Source organism: Sprattus sprattus (genome assembly GCF_963457725.1).
Source record: "Sprattus sprattus genome assembly, chromosome: 2".
NCBI lineage: Eukaryota > Metazoa > Chordata > Actinopteri > Clupeiformes > Clupeidae > Sprattus > Sprattus sprattus.
In genome coordinates, this window is record NC_137921.1 from 11,523,433 (window position 1) to 11,545,064 (window position 21,632).

Consider the following 21,632-nt stretch of genomic DNA (forward strand, 5'->3'; position numbering starts at 1 on the left):
AAGCTTCTATCAGTGTCAGCTGGTCTGTAGCTCGTGTTTACTAGGTTTTTGCATGCCTTTTAGGTAGTTAGCTGACTAGTTTTGTAACAGAACTCTTTATTGCTGCTTAAACACTGAATGGTCATGGAAAGTCTCGGCCGTTTGCTTACAGGTGTTCAGTGCTGCGTTCAACTCTCACGGAGGGAAGTCGATTTACACGGTGAGTGAGCAGGGTGTCTGCTGCTCTCCACATTCCATCACCTGGCTATGGAGTGAACCCGGTCCTTATCAAAGCTATTTGCGGAATCTTTTTACATCCTGAGGTGGTGGGGAGAATTTTGGGAGTGGAGAAGAAGACTTGGTTGACATTCCTCCTTGCTACTCCAGCATTACTAAAGTTTACTATTCATTTAAGCCAGATTGCAGATGACACTAGAACAGATTAAGCCATTGTCTAGAATGTTTTTTTCATATCAAGCCAAACCTGTTCTAGAACCACCTTCAGTCTTTTGTTTTCTCTTAAACAAGCCTAAATATCTTTGGGGTACATACTACAGGTTCACTTTTCATCTGTACTCTTGAGTTCTGGTGTGCTGTCTTTTCTCTTACTGACTACTTCTCTCTCTCCTTTCGTCCGTCATCCTCAAAAAGGGTCCAATCATTGTAAGTACTAGTTGGGCATTGTATTCACATAATACTTAACAGTCAAACCAACACCCTTCAATTACTCGTTAGATACACTGGAGGAAATATGGGTCTGGGTTTAATTCTGAACTGGTTACTTCTTTAGCCACCCCCTGCAAAGTATGGAGGTCGACACACTGTGACCCTCATTCCCGGAGATGGGATTGGGCCCGAGCTGCTCAACCACGTGAGGGAGCTCTTCAGGTATGCAGAGAGGGCCAGAGAAGCTAAAGTTAGAACCAAACTGATACACTGGAATTTTACTGGTTTCAAGAAGCTCTTGAGGTGGTGTGATTGTGCTGTAGCTGTTTCTACACTCTGGTAAAAGCTGGTATGTTGTCACCATTTTGAAGGTTTAGCTGCGTTCCTGTGGACTTTGAGGTGGTGAATGTGAACTCCTCTCTTGACGCTGAGGATGACATCAATAACGCCATCACTGCCATCCGGCGTAATGGAGTGGCCCTTAAGGGTCAGTATGAATCATGCACCATTATTTGAAAATACTGCTTCAGTTTGACTCTCACACGGTGATGTCATGTTGAAATGAATCAGAATGTTCAACCCACATATATTCCTTGTTTGTAGGAAACATTGAAACCAACCACATTATGCCACCATCCCATAAATCTAGGAATAACCTCCTGCGGTAAGATTATTTTAATCATTGACATTATTTGATGCATGTTGTATGGGTTTTATTATCCATAGATCATACAGTCATGGACGAAAATGTTGGCACCCCTGCACTTCTGTCAGATAATGCACCACTACTCCCAGAAAAGGGTTGCAATTACAAATGTTTTTGTATTCACATGTTTATTTACTTAGTTTGCATCGGAATAACACAAATAATGCCAAATCTGACTTTATTACACATAAAACTCAACAAGTCCGACCGGACAAAGATGCGTCAACTCTGCCACCTTGTGGACACAGGAGGGAATTACAATTGAAAGAATGCGTTTCAGACAGACCGACCGACCGACCGACCGACCGACAGACGGACGGACATACCCTCTTATAGAGATGCCGGACGCATCTAAAAATGGGCCGGACTAAATTATTGGCACCCTTAAGAAATAATTGTATTTGAAGCATGTAATGCTCCTTTAATCTTTATTTAAACTCACCTGTGGCGAGCCACAGATGCTGGTAATATAGAAATCACATTTGCAATCAGTTAAAATGGAGCAAAGTTGACTCAACCTTTGTGTTGTGTGTCTGTGTATACCGCGTTGAGCATGGGGAAAAGAAAGAAGAGCAAAGAATTGTCTGAGGACTTGAGAACCAAAATTGTAGAAAAGCATGGACAATCTCAAGGCTACAAGTCCATCTCCAGAGATCTTAATGTTCCTGTGTCAACTGTGCGCAGTGTCATCAACAAGTTTACAGCCCATGGCATTGGCGATAACCTCCCTGGATGTGGAAGGAAGAGAAAAATTGATGACAGAATGCAACAAAAGATTGTTTGAATGGTGGATAAATAACCTAGAACAACTTCCAAATAAATTCAAGCTACCCTGCAGACAAAGGGTACAACGGTGTCAGCTTGCACTATCCGTCGCCATTTGAATGAAATGGGATGCTATGGTAGGAGACCCAGAGGTCCCCACTGCTGACACAGAGACGTAAAAAAGCCAGACTTGAGTTTGACAACTTTCTTGGGGAAGCCAAGATCATTCTGGGAGAACGTCCTGTAGATAGATGAGACCAAAGTAGAGCTTTTTGATAAAGCAGTTTACAGACAACAGATGAGGCCTTCAAAGAAAAGAACACGGCCCCTACAGGCTAATATGGTGGAGCTGGACCGATATTTTGGGGTTGCTTTGCTGCTTCTGGAACCTGATGCCTTGACTGTGTGCATAGCATCAGGAAATCTGAGGACTACCAAATCATTTTTGGGCGCAATGTAGGGCCCAGTGTCAGAAAGCTGGGTCTCCGTCAGAGGACATGGGTCTTCCAGCAGGACAATGACCCATAGCACACTTCAAAAAGTACCCAGAAATGGTTAAGAAAAAGCACTGGAGAGTTCTGAAGTGTCCGAGATGAGTCCAGATCTTAATCCCATAGCACAACTGGGGCATGATCTCAAATCAGTAGTTGGGAGAGGGCACCCTTCAAATGTGAGAGACCTGGAGCAGTTGGCAAAAGAAGAGTGGTCCGAAATTCCAGTAGAGAGGTGTAAGACACCTCATTAATGGTTACAGGAAGCAATTGATTTCAGATATTTGTATTTCTTTATTTTTAAGGGTGTTCTACTTATTATAAAGTTGAGGGTGCCAATAATTTTGTTCGGCCCTTTTTTGAGTTTTAGGTGGAATAAAGTCAGATTTGGCATTATTTCTCAGATTTTTTGTGTTTTTCTAATGCAAACTAAGTAATTAAACATGTGAATACAAAAACATTTGTAATTGCAACACTTTTCTGGGAGTAGTGGTGCATTATCTGACAGAAGTGCAGGGGTGCCAACATTTTCGTCAATGACTGTATATACATATACAGAAAACAACTGACATACATGTAGTTGCAAGTTTATTGTCAGTGCTTCTTACTAGTTGGTAGAATAAGGCGAATGAAATTGATTTAAAAATGCATGAAAAAATATATACTTTTTCATTAGTAATTTTAGACGTCTTAAGTTTCCAATACAGAACAGTTGGTCTTGCCTCTCAGTCAGCTGGTTGGATTTTTTCCAGCGGTATTAGGGTGGCAATTTTTGCTAGCCTGGATGTATTTTGACAGAATGCCAGTGGCGTTGCCTCCCAATGACTCTCAGCTTCTCCCTTTCCTCTCTCTTAGCACAACTCTGGACCTCTATGCCAATGTAATGCACTGCAAGTCCCTCCCAGGTGTCCAGACGCGCCACCAGAACATAGACATCATCATCATCAGAGAGAACACAGAGGGGGAGTACAGTAGTCTTGAGCATGAGGTGAGTCTATGCTCTCTCACTCTCACACACACTTTCACACACACTTTCACACACACACACACACACACACACACACACACACACAGCCTCTCTCCTCATCACTTCATCTATTTTCTATCATCCCCTGTCAGAGTGTGTCTGGTGTTGTGGAGAGTATGAAGATCATCACCAGGCACAACTCCCTGCGCATCGCTGAATACGCCTTCAAAATGGCCCGCGAAAAGGGCCGCCACAGGGTCACAGCTGTGCACAAGGCCAACATTATGTGAGTTGCTCCAGTCCATCTCATCATGTAGTATCTCTCTCATTTAGGAATCTGTAATAATCCTAATCCTTCCTCTTCCTACTTCCTCTCGTGATCTCCAACAGGTGTAATATTAGTATTTTCTGATTACTGTACTACTTATTAATTAGTATTTTGATGTGATTAATATGATTATGCTGGTGTTTATATTTACCTGCTGCTTGATATTAAATGTTTTGAACTTTTACACCAGGCTTATAACGAGACCTTCTATATGCATGGTCTTACACACTAGGCTTTTTGTTAGTCACCTTGTAAGAACTGCTGTCAGAAGAGGTTTTTGAGTTTATCATTTACCGAGTTGTTTCAAATGGGAGCATCTGATAAGTGAAAAAAATGTAAGGCTAGAGGGTAACTACTCTCCTCTCTGGCCTTCAGGAAGCTTGGTGACGGCCTCTTCCTGCAGTGCTGTAGGGAGGTGGCATCCGGATATCCAGAAATCACCTTCGACGCCATGATTGTGGACAACACCACTATGCAGGTTAGCAACTCATCAGTTTGCAACAGCCGTCACCATGATGAATCATTTTGTATTTATGGGTAGACATGGTTCCTCGCTGAAAGAGGCACTACAGTGTTATTGTCTAAAAGAAGCGACTAACTAGAAAACAGCCATGACATGCTTTGTAGGGTTTTTTTAATCTCCCCTTCATGTGACCATTTACCATGAATTTGAGGATTTTTGAAAACAAGCTGCCTATAAAAATAGGTACAAATTGTTTCTGTAAAAATGCTTCAACTATAACAGAAGAAGTGCTGATATAGTGAATGTCAGCATAGCTGTGGTTATCTTCTGCACTTGGCCAACATCTTATCCACTGTGCTTATTCATTGTAACATTTCCTCCCGATTTTCTTAAATAAATAGTTTTATAACATTAATCAAGCTTTGTATGACCATTGCTCAGTTTGTTTAAAAATGTTTTGGTGGTTTTTTTTTTTTTTCAGCTTGTGTCCAAACCTCAACAGTTTGATGTCATGGTGATGCCAAACCTGTACGGGAACGTGGTCAGCAACGTGTGCGCTGGCCTGGTGGGTGGCCCTGGTCTGGTGCCTGGTGCCAACTACGGCAACAACTACGCCGTCTTTGAGACCGTGAGTACCACATTATCGTCAGTAGACTACTTGGGTTCATAGACAACTTAACAATGTATGCAACGATGATGGTGAGAAGCATCCTGCAGAAAACCTGGCCATGAAATCAACCCCCTAACCTCCTCAATACTGGAGCCTCTCTGGTTGTTTTCACCAACTTGGTGTTCTCCTGGCTGGCTGGCTAGGCTTGCTGTCAGATTGATGGCTGCTCTCTTCAGGGATATTTATTTATCGATTTATTAATTGCCATTTTTTTTATTATTTAGCTGTGGCAGTAAGTGTGCACAACAACTTAAGTTGTTTTAGCTGTCTGGTGCTGCCTCTTCTGTCTCGTTGTTTTTGTGACTGACAATAAAGTACTTTGAACTTTTTGTCCACAAGGCCACTAGGAATACAGGCAAGAGCATTGCTGACAGGAATATTGCCAACCCCACCGCCATGCTGCTGGCCAGCTGCCTCATGCTGGACCACCTCAAGTGAGTCCTCCACTCCCCAGCACCAGTGCAATGTGCCCATATTTCAAAGTCATGAAGAGTATGTTTGTTTTGATGATGTCTGCTTGTTTATAAAATGTCAGGTATTTAGGGTTGACTACAGTTTTAGGTCCTCACAGCAGATTTTGATTGCATGGTCCTGTGTGTTATAAGTCTTTTATATAGTATATTTATTTACTGTATATTTTGTTGTTAAAGTGAAAACTTAAACAAATCCTCTCGATTTTTCCAGGCTTCACGAGTATGCCAGCATGGTCCGCAGTGCTGTCCGTAAGACCATAAACGAGACTCGGGTAAGGATCCACTCCTAATCACAAGATCTGCCTGAAAGCTTGTGGTTGTTCAAATATTTTGACACTTTCAAAATTAAACCTGCGATAATTTCCAGCCAAGTCTAGAAATGGAAACACCATTAGTAATGTTTCACCTCTTAGTCTGTTGTATGTACTCCACCTTTGTGAAATATTTGGCTGAAGTCGCAGATTGCTACATATGCTGTTTACGCTAATACTGCCTGTGTGTTTACATGTATGCTAGGCAAAATAAGAGTTTTTTGGGGGGGAGAATTGATGTTTGCCTCTCTTGGTTGTTGTAGTTGCACACTCAAGACATCGGGGGGCAGGGCACCACTTCAGAGGTGGTCCAGTCCATCATGCATCACATCCAGAGCACTGGGCCCCTTACCAGTGAGCACATCTAACTGCCTGGATCCATGAACACTCACTCCAGGACCACCACACAGGTGGGCATCACCGGTTGTCTGCACAGTGTGTAGAGTGGGAGGGCAACCCAATTATGGGTGGAATGTAATCAGGTTATATTTCAAGTAAAAAGCGGTGTGATCGTGTGCTGATTGATGTGACTGAGTTTTCAGTATGAGTTGCTATGCAATAATACTTTTTATAAAATGTAGGAACGTATGGCATTTAAAAGCTACATTCCACAGCACTTATTCTTAATATATATAAAAGAGTTGCTGAATGTCATTGTTTTACTGTCAGACGAGTGTGTATATAATAACTGGAATGATAACTCTGTGGAACTTATAACAATACCTGTGTACACCCTTGGAATAGGCCATTGAAATGCTGTCCTTTCACTCCCCTTTCCTCTAGATCAAACTACTTTAAGAAGACTTCCATTTGAACTCAAGTAAATGTGTTTTCACCCCATGAAATTCCCTTTTGACTGACCACCAACGTGTCTGTGTGTGGGTGTTTTTGAGGGGGAGAGATTTGGTGATTTGGTGTCCAATAACAGCATGGTTGAACATAATTTAGCTCATTTTCCCAAAACACTTCGTATTCAGTAGCCAGCAACTCATCTCCAATAACACAAAATTACCTTTCAGTTTTCATATCACATTCCAAGGTACACTTTCCATCATAACAAACCTTATTCAATATCTTGCCCAATTCCATTATTTTGTAGCTCTTAATGGTGGTTCAATAACACAAAGGTTTACATTGGCTAGCGGAGGTCTAATCTGGTGGGGCAGCTACAGTTCACATCCCCAGGACTCCCCTCAGCTATAAATGCTATCGGCTTGAGACCTCATGACCCAGTCTCCCCATCTCTGCTGCTTATTTGTCTTCACCTCGCGGCCCTCGCTGTGTCCTCGGTGTCGTCCTCGCCCGCTGCTCTGCCACCCTCTGTTCCACGGGCTCGATCCCTACCAGGGGAGACATCAGGACGGGATTTCACACGAGGTGTTATGAAGTTGTTTGTTGGTATTTTAAGTGGCCTTTTCACCTCTCTTTTGTTCGCACTGCCTTGTGATATTGGTTTGTTTGGTAATTCCGTTTGTTTTCTGCTACATTTGTCTTAATCATTTTTGTTTCTTTTCATTACTGTTACAAGTTTCCTGTTAAATGAACAGTGCTTTACGTGTGTCCTGGGGGAAAATGTCAATGACGTCCAGAACCTGTTTTTATTTATTCTTTAAAAATCTTAAATATAAAATAAACTTAAAAAGTAACCTTAAAGATGTCTGTTATCCTGAAGAAGCTTCATCCTGTATTGCATCTAATACAAAATGGCTGACTTCCAGAACAACAATGTAGCCAAAGCACGCATGGCTGGAATATCAAAACTGTCCAGAAATCTAAATAAAACGGTTGCTCATCCATTCCTCTGTGTAATTTGTTCTGTAGATGTACACAAACGGAACTGTAAATTCTATAGTTGTTTTGAGTTCTTAGTTCCTTTGTCCCGCAGATCACAAGTAGCAGTTTAAAAGACTCAAGCTGCCCTTACTCTTAATGGAGTATTTAATTGAGACAGAATACCAAGCCTCCCCTCAGAAGATCTATGCTTTGCTCTGCTTTGCTTTGGCAACTGGAGGCCGTGTTAATCCTCCTTGGATCCTCACATTACTCATGAAAAATAGCCACTGATTCCGAGCACAGCTGACCCGCCAAGTCTTTTAGCCTCGCTTCCAGCAAACCAACCACCTGGGTGGAGAACGTGACTGATTTGCTTCCTGTGATTTTTATAACTCTTAAAATCCAAGCCACATTTTTATATGAGAAGCTGATTTAGATTTTTTTTTCTGTGATGAAGCATTCATATTGTTTTGTGGTATTTGCCCATTAGATGGCGACAAAGTACAGTAGCATCAGAGTGAATGAATGAGAGCCATTGGAGGGCACAGGAGCACCACATGTGTCCTATTAATGGTGAGTGTGTGTGTGTTTGTGTGACAGTGCAGAGTTGACACATAATCACTTCAATTAGCATGTACAGCGTGTTAGAGCTGTGGAACATTCTGTGAAAAACAACTTGGATATTTCAAGCTCCAGTTTTCAGCTTAAAGGGAAAAAAATGAACGTGGAAAAAAAATTATCACTGAAAATATTTGTCAAAAAAGCGTGTTTTTGCTGCTGCAGGTTCTGCCGCAGAGAAAGTCAAAAGGCTACCTGATGAAAATTGCCTGCCACAGCCCCCATGACTCCAGTGGAAAGTTCTAGATGGCAGGGAGGAGAGTGTCCAGCAGTCCCTCATGTTTGAATATATAACCATGACCAGGAAACATCCCTGTAGTAAATATCCCTTTTAGTGGGAGATACGGAAATATGAGACCTGTAATGATAAATGGCGTGGGGGTCTGCGCTTGGAGATTATTCATGAGTATATTTGGCCTCTCACATTTTGGCCCCATTATCTCATCTTAACTCCCTCCAGTTGTCAGGGATCTAGTCTTCCGAGACATGAAGTTGGCTTGCATCTATCGATCCTTTGTTTGGAGGCAAAGTTCCCAACTATCCACTTCTCACCTATTCCCTCTTTCTCTCTCTCTCTCTCTCGCAGCTGCTATGACACCTTCAATTTCTCTGTCAGTGCTGATCAATCTTCCATAGCTTCCCTTATCGACACAATCTCATGTCTGCATACAGTCCCAGAGGACATGCACAGCACTGGCCAATATGAGTCAGCAGTGCCTGAAAGCAAAAGCACATCAGTGGGAAGGTGCAGCTGTCTTTTAAACCACAAATGTATTATTTTTTTTACCACAAATGTCAAAGGTCAACTTTATTCTTATTGCTGTATTCCACTAGTTAATCTGAAGCAATAACTTGCTTTCACCAACTTTGTGAAGAATTGAACTATTGCCAGAACATCAACAATCTCATGTGGAGTGTTGTGAGAAATCTATGGGTCATAAACCTTACTCTTTAAAAATAAGTTGTTTTGCTTCGGTCTGAAGTGTCTGCATCCTGAATGTCATTTTTCCAGCGTGACTGCTTTGACCTCTGCGGGTTCTATTGTCGGTATTTTGTATCTCAGATAAGATTTGATGCCTCCTCTGTGGCTTCAGTTCAAGCTGTTCCCCTGACAAACGAGGTGCCTGTTTGCCAGACATTGAAATGAAAACGATATTATACACATAGTAATATTAGCTGCCACGACTTGTAGCGCTCGTCATACCTTTTCCCAGCTCGTTTCCCTTTGCCTGTCCTCTGAGTGTTTATGCACTGAAATCCCACTTTCAAAAGGTCACTTCCTATTCCGCCGCGCCTGACCATAATTTAAAATGTGTGTGTTCTCACTATTTGAGCCTCTTTGTTTTTGTTGTTGCCATCTCCCAAAATGCTCTGTGCTCTCCCCAATGATGGTAATTAATCAGCCCTGTCTTGATTAGTCATCCTGCCCTACGGTCAGTGTGTATTGGCCTAAGCCTTGCCTAGCGCTTAGCGCTGCTTCAGCGTATACACATGTGGTTTTAAAGGAAGATGTGGTCGCTCAGCGGTTTCCTCCATTTCCAGGCCCCTAATAGACGCTTCTCAGCGTCCAGCCGGCCTCTGGTCAGAGCAGCCCTTGCCCCCAGGACCTCAACGGGAGGTTTCACATGCCTGAGCTCTCTGGATGTACAGTAAGGGGGGGGGGGGGGGGGGGGTTGCACTGTACAGTATGATGATGATGAAGTGTTGTGAATCCATGTCCAGTGGAGTGGACCATATGCTTGCCTTATAAGTGCATATTTTGCTCACATGTAACCCCAGGGGAAGGGGTCGTGCCGGGAAGGCTGCGGCATGTGTTGATGGGCTTTTAGTGGGGGCTCCAGAGGCCCCGTCAGGCGAAAAGGGGTGGTGGGGGTGGGTGTGGGAATTGATCCCACCTGTGTGAAAGCTGTGCTCTGGCTCCGTGGGCTTGGCTCCGCTATCTGTTGCTGTCAGAGGGTGCAGGGCGCTAATCTGTGGTGGTGGGGGGACGGAGGTGCTGGGGAGATGAGACAAAAGACCAAAGAGGCCCTTTATTGCATCACATGTGGGGCAGAGGTCTGCTGTAGCACTGGCTCCCTGCTGAGGCCCCCCCGTGCATGCGCTCCGCACAGCACTTAATTTCAGCCGGGGCTCGACGACATGATGAAACCAGCTGGAATATTGAGGCCCATGTTTTGCTGTTATATATAATGCAGGGGTCAAGCCAGCCAGTCCCGAGCATGGCATTCAGTCAGGGTGGATTTATGACTCAAATGACAAAGAGCTAGTGAGAGTGAGAGCGAGAGTGGAAGACTAACTTTAGTTGAATAGTGAGCTGTGTGTGAGTGATGAACTGGTCAATATTTTCTGACCACCTTTCTATTTTCTTTCCATGCCTTTTTTTTTCCGGGCAGCAGTGCCAAAGCTGACATTTCATCAGTGGCTGTGCATTGCTTTCATGACAACCTACACTACACAAACGTGATGTCAACAAGTCTTGTCACACTCTGCAGGCGCAGATGTGTGGACACGCGCCAGTTCCTCCCTCTCTGCGTCTCCCCTCTCTTGCAAAAATCCGGGGACACAAAGACCCAGAACTTTTGTCCAAAGCAGAGGACAACACTATGCCAGTTCACAGTGACTGGCCCAATCGATCAAACACGCTCTGTGTGGAGGGCTTGTGCTTTCCTCTCCTACTGACTCCCAGAATCCTCTTGTGGTTCCGTGAGACTCCGGTGCTTGTTGCCAGAGGCTGGTCTAGACAGCTATTGAGCTCATTTACAGCCATTCCTCATGAATTCCTGCAAGGCACAGAGAGAGTGAGAGAGAGAGAGAGAGAGAGAGAGAGAGAGATAGAGAGAGAGAGAAGGAGAGAAGGAGAGATAGGGGAGTGAGATAGAGCCTGGGGAAAGAAATAGAGGACACGAATGTGATAAAGAGCAAAGAGCAGATCTGTGAGGTGCATGACTGATCATTATCATTCAGCCAACTTCAAAAGGATATGATCACCTAGAAGCACAGAGTGATCCATGCCCTTACTCCTGCTCTGAAGGCTGTGGACATACCCTCCATTAGAACACAGTTTAATCTCTCTAACCCTTCCTGGGATGAGACTTTCAATATAAAAAGATTCCATATGCTGTTTTTTGAAGCAGTTTTTTTAACGTTTTTTTTTACGTAGGCCCTCTTATTCATGCTTGACACATAATCCCAACCCATCTCTCATCTCTTTTTTTTCTGCCTCTATCCCTCTCTCTGTCTCCTTCTCTCTCTCTCTCTCTCTCTCTCTCTCTCTCTCTCTCTCTCTCTCTCTCTTCCCCTACAACACAAAAAATGTCTGGTTATCTCCTCCGCCTCTTGTCATGCTTTTAGGTGAACCGTTTCTAAAATGCTTTTGATTAAAACAGATTTTTCAGTAAATCCACCAGAAAACACAAGTCTGATTAATATTTGCCTGTATTTGTTGTTTCCATATGACTAAAGCTGACTTTTTGCAGACTACCTGCAGCTTTTCATGCTAATTGATGGCGACTGTAGGACCGGTCGCAAATTTGTATTATTATTAATCAAAATGAACGTCAAAAGTTGCAAAAAAACACCCAGGGCACTTTTGGGGCATGAGACAGACATCCAGGATTGTTTCAGTAAACCTTTTCTCATTTTTAACTTAAAAGGACCACTGGCACAAATCCTGTTACATACCTCTGTTGGACACACAGCTCTTTATAAACCCTTTTCTCCTTTGTGTGCTCCTAAAAAGCACCAGTTTCCCATGATCATGTTAAGCAGTGTTCCTCCGAATGCCGTCCTCATATGAGTTGACAGGAGAGGGCCCCTAGGGGCCTCACTCAGGATAATGAGCCTTAGTCTGCCCGGGCCCCTGCGGCCCCGTCAACCACTCCCTCCAGCTGATCCCCAGAACCGAACAGGAGGAGCAGGCCGGGCAAGCCAAAACGAGGCTCTGTGGTCAGGGTAGCCATCCAGGTTACAGCTGTTCCTGTCTGCTTTCCAACCTGGTGCTGTAAATTCACCACGCCAAACATGTCTGCTCGGTATGTGGATGTCCTCATGCTGGTCATAATACATGGAGATACCATGACATTAGAGCCCTTACATGGGTAATATCTGTAAATGCATACTCTGGTGTGTAGGTCGAGGTGTTCCCACTGTCTCCTGTTGTGTGTATACATCCAACCCATGAATTATTATTGTTTACTGATGTGGGTATGTGTGCATATGTGCGTGTGTGCTCCTATTTTGTCAATCTTTGAAGCGGAAGATTAAGTAGAGAACTACCTGTTCTTGGGCCCTGGGCAAGAATTGGCCCACTTATATCTGCCATTCAGTGCCATTTTTCAAATTCCAACATAACTTCGGAGCCTGCAGGCCCTGGTGTTAAGCCCCAAAGCCTAATATATCAGACAGCTCCCACACTTCTCCCTCATTAAGTCTCTCAGCCCTACTCCACACAGCCTCACCTCCAAGGGATCTCTGCAGCGGCCACCCAGGCACAGATATATTTCACCTCATGTCATGTCAGAGCCATGATAAGAACCTGCAGGCTGACACGCTGATAGTTCCAGAATTGCTGCACCTTGGTGGACGACTGAAGGTGCACATTTTTTTCCAATCTCAAAGTCAAGAGTCAAGGTTGCAAGGACAGATGTGAAACTGACAAAATATTTTAACTGATTTTTTTTTTTTTTGTCGTATGGTTTTCTTTTTCCGCACACGGACAAACACACGTACACCACCTTGTTCCTCTCCAGTCTCCCTCTCCGATCTCCCTTCCTCGCTCTCTCCTGTTTATTGGCACCGTAGCCAATATAAACATGTCCCACGGCACTGTGTGGCCTATGGCCGCTACACTGACTTGGAACTTTAAATGCTGCCACTGCATGCTCACAGTGCAATAGTGGCCTCCTCTCCCCCTGCCTCTTCATAAAGCCCTGCTGCCCGGAATGTCTAATAGCTTCCAGGGGTCCTTTAATGATGATTAACCCGGCGGTTGCATTTACTGTCCACTTCAGCACTAAAACCCAGAGATATCCACTCGCTGCTCGGCTCGCTGGCCTGGCACACCGGGCTCTCTTTCTCCTCTGATCAATCAGCACGAGACAGAGTAGCGCATTCCGTTTCACACGCCGTCGTAGAGGACGAACACACAGACTCTTCTTTCAGTCTTTCAGTCCACACTTCCCGGCAGGCATTCTCCTCTCTCTCTCTCTCTCTCTCTCTCTCTCTCCCCCAATCTTAATTATTCATCCTTCTATGATTACTTTCGAACAATGTGGGAGGGATCCCCAAAGCATCTTGAACAGGAACAATGCAGCCCTTGTGTAATGTACAGAAGATGGACAGTGAAGAGGAGAAGAAGAGAAGAGGAAGAGTTAGAGGAGAGATGTAGGGAGATAGATAGATAGATAGATAGATAGATAGATAGTTAGATACATAGATAGATAGATAGACAGATAGATAGATAGATAGACAGATAGATAGACAGATAGATAGATAGATAGATAGATAGATAGATAGATAGATAGATAGATAGATAGGCCAACAGGTGTCTAGATAGACATGCAGACAGACAGAGAAACAGGTAGCTAGATAGACATGCAGACAGACAGAGAAACAGGTAGCTAGATAGACATGCAGACAGACAGAGAAACAGGTAGCTAGATAGACATGCAGACAGACAGGTATCTAGGGAGGCGTGAGCTGTCTGTAGCACGCTTGGTGCATTCTTTACATGTCTCTTGTGTGTCTCATTTTCCATGGAAATGTGATATGGAAATCTCACCTGATCCTGTTTGACCAAAAAAGAAACTGCCCAAAAGACAGTGGCTTAGCCTTAGACGGTACAAAACGCTGGACTAATTTTAACCTCTGAGTCGCCACCTCTCCTCCTCTTCTTCTCTCCTGCTCATCTTTCTTCATTATTTAAGCTAACTTAATACTCTGCATGGACCCATTTAAAGGACGTACATCATTAAAGGATAATGCTCTGTGTCTCTGGTGGTGTTGGCTTGTATAGTTAGCAGGAGTCCATTCTAAAAATGGTGCCTGTACAATATTTTATGAATGAATGACTGGACAGAAAAAGCACGGTGTGGGGGGGAAAAGGGTTGTCTGTTTATTGCCCAGTTTGACCTTATCTGAAATGCATGATGGACTGAACAGCTGAGACAAGCGTGGAACCCTGTATTTGATTGAGCTTGTATGGTGTGCTCGGTATTTTCTTGGTTTTTATTATAAAGGAAACCAGTAAAGGAGATGACAGAGCAAGTGTGACCTATCCCCATACTGTGTTGTTTACGTAGTTCTCAAATACAGCTGGGCTATTGCTATGACTTGTATCCAGGCTGGATCTCTCCCCTCCACATAGCACATATTACATTTGAGCTGCCTTTAGAAACCATCTTTCAGAGATCCAGACAATTATTACTCTGCATCATATTTCCACTTTTCTTTCCATAAAGAAATGTAGACGTTATACTGTATATATATAAACTTCCATATACTGTACATGAAATTCTGTTAAAACCCTATTCTGTCACTGTACAAATACCACTCGAACAGTACACTATACAATAAGTCACCAGCTCATAAACAGGCATGGAAGAACCATTAACTCCCGTCTACCCTATCCCTACACAGTCCTCTGATTGGTGTCACATTGCATACTATAAACAGACATGGTTGACTAGATATGGGAGGAATGTACTTTGCGCAGTGTGATATATCATAAACAGCTTCTCTGCATTTATCGCATACCCTTTCCCAGTGACGTCGCGGATGTGTTTCCCAGATGTTGGGTCGAGATAGCATGGCTGATTGGGCCCCGCTGTGGGACTGAAACATGCTTCCCTGCCCATGGACATAGAAAAGGAGACTTTGGTCCCAATTAGCTAAGGGCCCCTGGGGCCGGTCCTGTCCAGGGGCCCCCTGTGCTCTGTGTTCTATCATTCAGCCGACCCCACCCAAAGAGGTGACAAGGTGGCTAATGGCTCATTACATACATGAGGAGGCCTTCACTGCACTGTGGCAGTATGGAACGAACTTGACACCGCATGTTCAAACACACACACACACACAAACACACACACACACACAGACACATGGAACGAACATGACACCTCACGTACAAACACACACACACACATTGACACGTACACAGTTTTAACCTAAAGCACTTAAATGTTTCATTTTACTGTAACAGGAGATGGAGTCGGTCACTCTACCCGTCTCCCTGTTTCACTGTTGTTCCATGGGTTTGGACATGACACCCTTTGAACATCCACCTTGAAAGGGACGATGGGACAGTGGTGATTGGCTCCTCACTTCTGAATGGTTTTTAGAAAGACTGGCCAATGCGGTCTGGTCAGTGTCTCTTTTTCATCGTAACATCTTTATACCTCACTCCTTTTTTGTTCATCCTTTAAGAATCTCTCTGTCTCTATCCCTCTCGTTCAACTCCCTACGTAATGAGAACCAGCTTGTCCATGGCCTTAGTCTCAGGGAGTGCTCAAATCTGTTCCCCGGACCAGAATCAATTGTTCCCATATTTCCACTCGCCGTCAGGGCTCCTCGCTGTCTCCATTTTTCTCATAATTTCCCTCTCCCTCTTTCTCTCTCTCTCTCTCTCTCTCTCTCTCTCCTTCTCTCTCCCTCTCTCCCCCTCTTTCTCTCTCTTTGTCTCCCCCCTCCCCATTCAAAGTTAATGCAGAGTTTACTTTACTTACTGAGGCTAGTATATGCCCTACCATGATATAAGATGAGAAATTGTCTTCCTTCCTGGGTCAATTTCAGTATTTTTGTTGGCATTTTCACTGTGCTTTGCTCTCTCTCCACCAACACCTTTGGAACTTAACCCTCTTCCCCTTAACCTTGCGTGTGGACTCCCAGAGGCCTGAGCGGAGTGATAAATTACAATCAGCAAAAAACAAAACTGCAGCTGCTGTTTTTGGAGTGCGGCTCTTAATGTGACCCCAGGCCATTCTCATAACGCAAGGCATTTAAGTGTGCGGTTTGAATTTGTTTAGATGGTGTGTGAATGACAGAGTGTGGGGCTGGGCTATACATTAGCAGTAGGTGCTGGCAAACAATAAATCAGGCCAATGTGACGAGGGATCATTCATCTCTCTCTCTCTTTTTTTTCTCTGTCTCTCTCTCTGCGTGCTGTAAGAGCATACATACATAAACAGAGAATATCACACACACATGCACATTTCACACGGCCCCACTCACACATCATTTCTGCCTCTACACAGACATATTCTCCCTTTCTGTGTACACGCTACCCCTCTCATGCACACACAGGCACACAGAGGCATGCATTCGCTATGTCCCTTACACTGTCCATGACACAGAGAGAGAGAGAGAGAGAGAGAGAGAGCGAGAGAGAGAGAGAGAGAGAGAGAGAGAAGAGACAGAGTGTGTGTGTGTGTGTGTTATCAATTGGCCAGGTAACCAGATTCGCATGGAAACACACCACAAGGCTTGTCCTGTGGTCGCTCAGTCCTCCTGCACAGAGCTCTATTCAGGCCTTCACCTCCTCCTCCTCCTCCTCCTCCCGCTCTCTTCATCCCTCCCTTGCTCCTCCTGTCCCTCTCTCCGCTCACATCCCTCTGACACACTGCTTCCTTTCACCACACCTGCTCGTTTCCACCTTAGCTGACAGATAAACATAATTAGCACTGTGGTAATTACTGAATTACGTCAACACTCATGCATACGTCCCAAGTATGTGTAAACAGAAATGTACTCCAGCACACACTTTGGGAAAAGACAGCCATAAACACACATTTACAAATGCAGACACATGCCGCAAGCTACATTCACCCAGAGACACACACACACACACACACACACACACACACACAGACAGCTTATGCAAACAACTGCTCCATCTCTCTGTGGAACACCTTGTCCCTTTTCCGCTGACATTAATTAATCAAAACAAACTCTGATTGATGACGTTCAGAGCCATTCGGTTGCTTAGTGATTCAGAGATACTAACTAGCAGTTAATTGATTTCTATGTTTAATGTATATGCAATTGAAATTCATATTAATGTTATCAGTACTTCATCTTTCAAATGAATGATGAATACTTTCATTTAATAAAGCAAACCACACATGTATGTGCAGTCAGTGTGTGTATGTAATATATCATTAATCCACTGTAGAGAGTGTTCACTGTGTATTGCTGAACATATATGATGAATAAAGGAAGAGCACCTCTTACAGTGGACCCAATAGAATCCTCTTTCTCTCATGCTTATTCAACACACACAACACAATCCAACAGCACCATCAGTGAGTGGATTCATTATATCAGCACCGTGGATCTTTGTGAGTAGGTGAGTGTCTTTGTTGGTATGTAGAGTGTATGCGTGTGTTTAGTTGTTTGTGTGTTTATGTGTGTGTGTGTGTGTGTGTGTGTGTGTGTGTGTGTGTGTGTGTGTGTGTGTGTGTGTGTGTGTGTGTGTCTGTGTGTGTGTGTGTGTGTGTGTGTGTGTGTGTGTGTGTGTCTGTGTGTGTCTGTGTCTGTGTGTGTGTGTGTGTGTGTGTGTGCGTGTGCGTGTTTGTATGTTTGAGTTTGTGTGTGTGTGTGGGTGTTTCACTTTGTGTCTGTGTGAAATCGATACAGCTTGACCACATAAACAGGCTTGCTGCCCACCCCTACATCAGTCTTTGTCTGTCTCTCATTTGCACGCGGCCTCTGTGCAGATAGTGAGATGAGGGTAATGAGAGTGGAGCACAGTTCAAAGAAGAGAAACTGCACACAAGAAAAGCAATTTTGCCCCTAATTCATGTGTTCTGTGCCCCTCTGGCCCCTGCTAGGATAATGACCACAATTAGCGGGATGAAACACACACACACACACACACACACACACACACACACACACACACACACACACACACACACACACACACACACACACACACACACACACACACACACACATACACACACACACACACACACACACATACACCCACACTGCAAGCAAAGAACATAGATGACATACATCACATGGATGTAAACACTGCCTACTCATAATGTAGATATTTACATGACACAAGCTGGAATTTATGCAACCACGTGTTCATCTTTTTTTTTTGCAGGATGAATGATGGGATTGTAGGAGGCTGCTGTGATTGACATGTTTAGGTAAAGAAAGAGAGAAAGGGAGAGAGTGAAAGAAGATGGATAGAAAGAGAGAGAGTGAGATAGAGAGGGGGGAAAAAGAGAGAGAGAGATGGAATTAAAGTTATGTAACCCAAACACTATACTGATCGGGCAGAACGTATTGAACCGCCGGAAGTTAACGAGCTTCCTCCTCCGTTCCCTTCTTTGGTAGGTTTGTATTCGCAGAGTGCTCTCAGAGTGCATCAGAGAGCAGCACCCAAAGCACAGACGCTCTTCCATTCACCACCCCCCCCCCCCCCCCCCCCCTCCCGGTGTCAGCCGCGACAGGATGTCCTTGCGTGACACTCTGATTGAATTCTCAAAAGCACAGACCATGTCAATCACCCAGCCTCGAACCGCAATGACCTACTCTACCTAATGCACTCTTTGACATCTAGGTTGGAATCTTGCTCTGCTGTTCTCTACCTCCTCCCACTCTCTCTCTCTCTCTCTCTCTCTCTCTCTTGCTCTCTCTCTCTCTCTATCTTGCTATCAATTCACGTCTCTATCTATGTTCTGTCCTCTTCTCCGTCAGTCATTCTTTTTTCTCTCATTCATTCTTTAACTGCCTTTATCCAAACACATTATAATTTGTGATTGTGGCCGATAGTGAAGTACTTGTGTTAAATCTCCCACTGTCACACGTCCGTCCCTCCAACTTCAGTTACTTCAGTTCTGCAAGTCTTTCCTGTTCTGTGCTGGTCTGCACAAAGGGAGAGAGTCTGAGTGACAGAAAAGAATAGTTAAGGAACAAAGACAGAGAGGAGGGGAGGGGGGGAGGAGGGGTAAAGTGAGAGAGTTTGCTGATGGGTAATGATGCACAATTTTTCTGCTTACCTCCGGCAGAGCTGGGATTGATTTTGCCCCTCCACTCTTCTCCTCCAGCTTTTTCTCCTCTTCCCCCTTTTTTCCGTCAGCATCCGACTCAATGCTTTTTCCTCCCCTACTTTCGACTTCCAAGCATAAACAATAACAGCACACTGTGCAAGGCAGTAGGCAGTTTTTTGGGAAGACAGAGGGCTATTGTGTTGCAGAAGGGATGGAGAAATCAAGTAGAGAATGATGACGATGGTAATGATGATGGTTTAGATGAGGAAGAAGGAAGTCAACATGAAGCGGAAAAAATAATTGACTAAAGCAAGACACACGCAAACACACACACACACACACACACACACACACACACACACACACACACACACACACACACACACACACACACAGACACACACAGACACACACACACACACACACAGATACACACACACACACACACACACACACACACACACACACACACACACACAAACACACAAACACACACACATACACATATAGTGCCCTTAGAAAATGTTTCAGTGAATGACCCAGCCTGCAAACCAGATTATGCCCACAAGTCAACAATTATCTAAGATATGGTATCTTGTAGGTGATTATGAGATCTCCCAGTGGTCACAGCCATACTCCAACATGAGGGCTATTGTAGTTTGTGTACGAAGACCAAGCCGCTCTGGAAGCAGTGTTCGAGTTAATGCTTTCTTATTAAATGCCTGAGTGGTGACGTGCTGCTTGGCCTCTCTTGGACTCCTGATACCTCATATTCATTTTAAGACCAGCACTGGAAATGCCACAAGAATTAGTCTCCCTTGCATTCATGCTGACCATGCTGAGAGTGGACACATTCACACACACACTCGAACACACACACACACACTCACACACACACACACACACACAAAGACACATGGACACAGACAGACACACACAGACAGACACACACAGACAGACACACACACACACACACACACAAACACACACACACACACACACACTTACACTCACACAAACACCGCCCCCCCCCACAAACACACACACATACACACACACACACAAACACACACAGACACACACTGATACAAACACACACACACACACGTGCAAACACACACACACACACACAAGCCAACACAAAAGACTCATCCCCCCCCACACACAAACAAACACACACACACAAACTAACGCAAACATACACATACAAACACACACACACACACACACACATACAAACACACACACACACACACACACACACACACACACACATACACACACACACCCACACACACACAAACCAACACAAAAGACCTCACATTCCTCATTTATCTGAGCTATTTACGAGTCGAATGGCAGGTAATGTCTCAGACAGAGGAGAGGAAGCGCTGCCAGTTTGACTCAGACCAGGTGTCCCTCCCCTCCATTCATCTCCAGACTCAAGGTCCCCGCACTGCCTAGACCTTGTGCAACCCCAATGACTAAGGCTTGCCATGAAAATACACAGGACTTAAAGCAGCCAAGCCTGAAAGGCTTTCTGAAGCGTCCACTCACACAGGGCAAACACACACACTTAGAGGTCAGGTCGTTTTGGACGGCGAGGAGGATTCTCAAAACAGAAAAGTGCTCCAAACTCTCCACGGCTGACCTTGGGATTGATTAGCTGACCGGTTTCGCAAGCTGTTTCATCTGAGCTTTCAGCACCTCTCCCATTAGAATAGAGACTCATGCATACACACACACCACACACACACACACACACACACACACACACACACACACACACACACACACACACACACACACACACACACACACACACACACTCTCTCTCTCTCTCTCTCTCTCTCTCTCTCTCTGTCTCTCTCTCTCTCTGTCAGTTTTACAGACACACAGACACACAGACACACAGATACACGCACTCTCACAGACACACAGCCCCTCTCACATTCCCTCAGAGGAAAACAGCTGTCAGTTTTATTTTTGAGCCCATAAGTGGAGAGGTCTGGCGCAGAGCCTGAACATGTGGGAGAGGGGCGGAGGAGACGCCAGTGGACCACAGAGGTGCACGGGGACCACAGGTGGCACCTCCTCCATCTGGGTCCTCCGCCAGGTCGGTCCAGGGAGTCTGAGCGGGGAGAAGAAGAAAAAGAGAGTTTTCCGCAATTCAATTCACACCTCTGTCATGGCGAGGAGGTCTGTCATATTCAGACGCCACAGACATACGGGAGGCACATGAGGCGCAAATGTGTTCGCCCCCAAGAAGTGACAGGTTGGTAATTGCTTGTGGCGGTTTTGGTTTTGGTGGAAGGCAAAAAAATTGCTGTGTTACATGAAGATGGGATAGTTTACTGAGTGACCTGACAATGTCAGCAAGACTAGACATCAGAGGACATTCCAGCACTGAGCCCCCTGA

General features: G+C 44.6%; 1 protein-coding gene across 1 annotated transcript; it reads left to right on the forward strand.

Annotated features, from left to right (window-relative positions):
* Positions 1–606: 606 nt before the first annotated feature.
* idh3g (isocitrate dehydrogenase (NAD(+)) 3 non-catalytic subunit gamma) lies at positions 607–7,616 on the forward strand (the record flags this gene model as incomplete). The annotated part of the gene is made up of 12 exons (XM_080858264.1): positions 607–642; positions 770–867; positions 1,017–1,132; positions 1,249–1,309; positions 3,463–3,595; positions 3,727–3,860; positions 4,278–4,380; positions 4,847–4,993; positions 5,375–5,469; positions 5,720–5,780; positions 6,083–6,229; positions 6,603–7,616. Coding segments are annotated over 11 exons (1,089 nt in total), but the record flags the coding sequence as incomplete, so codon positions are not given.
* Positions 7,617–21,632: the final 14,016 nt, after the last annotated feature.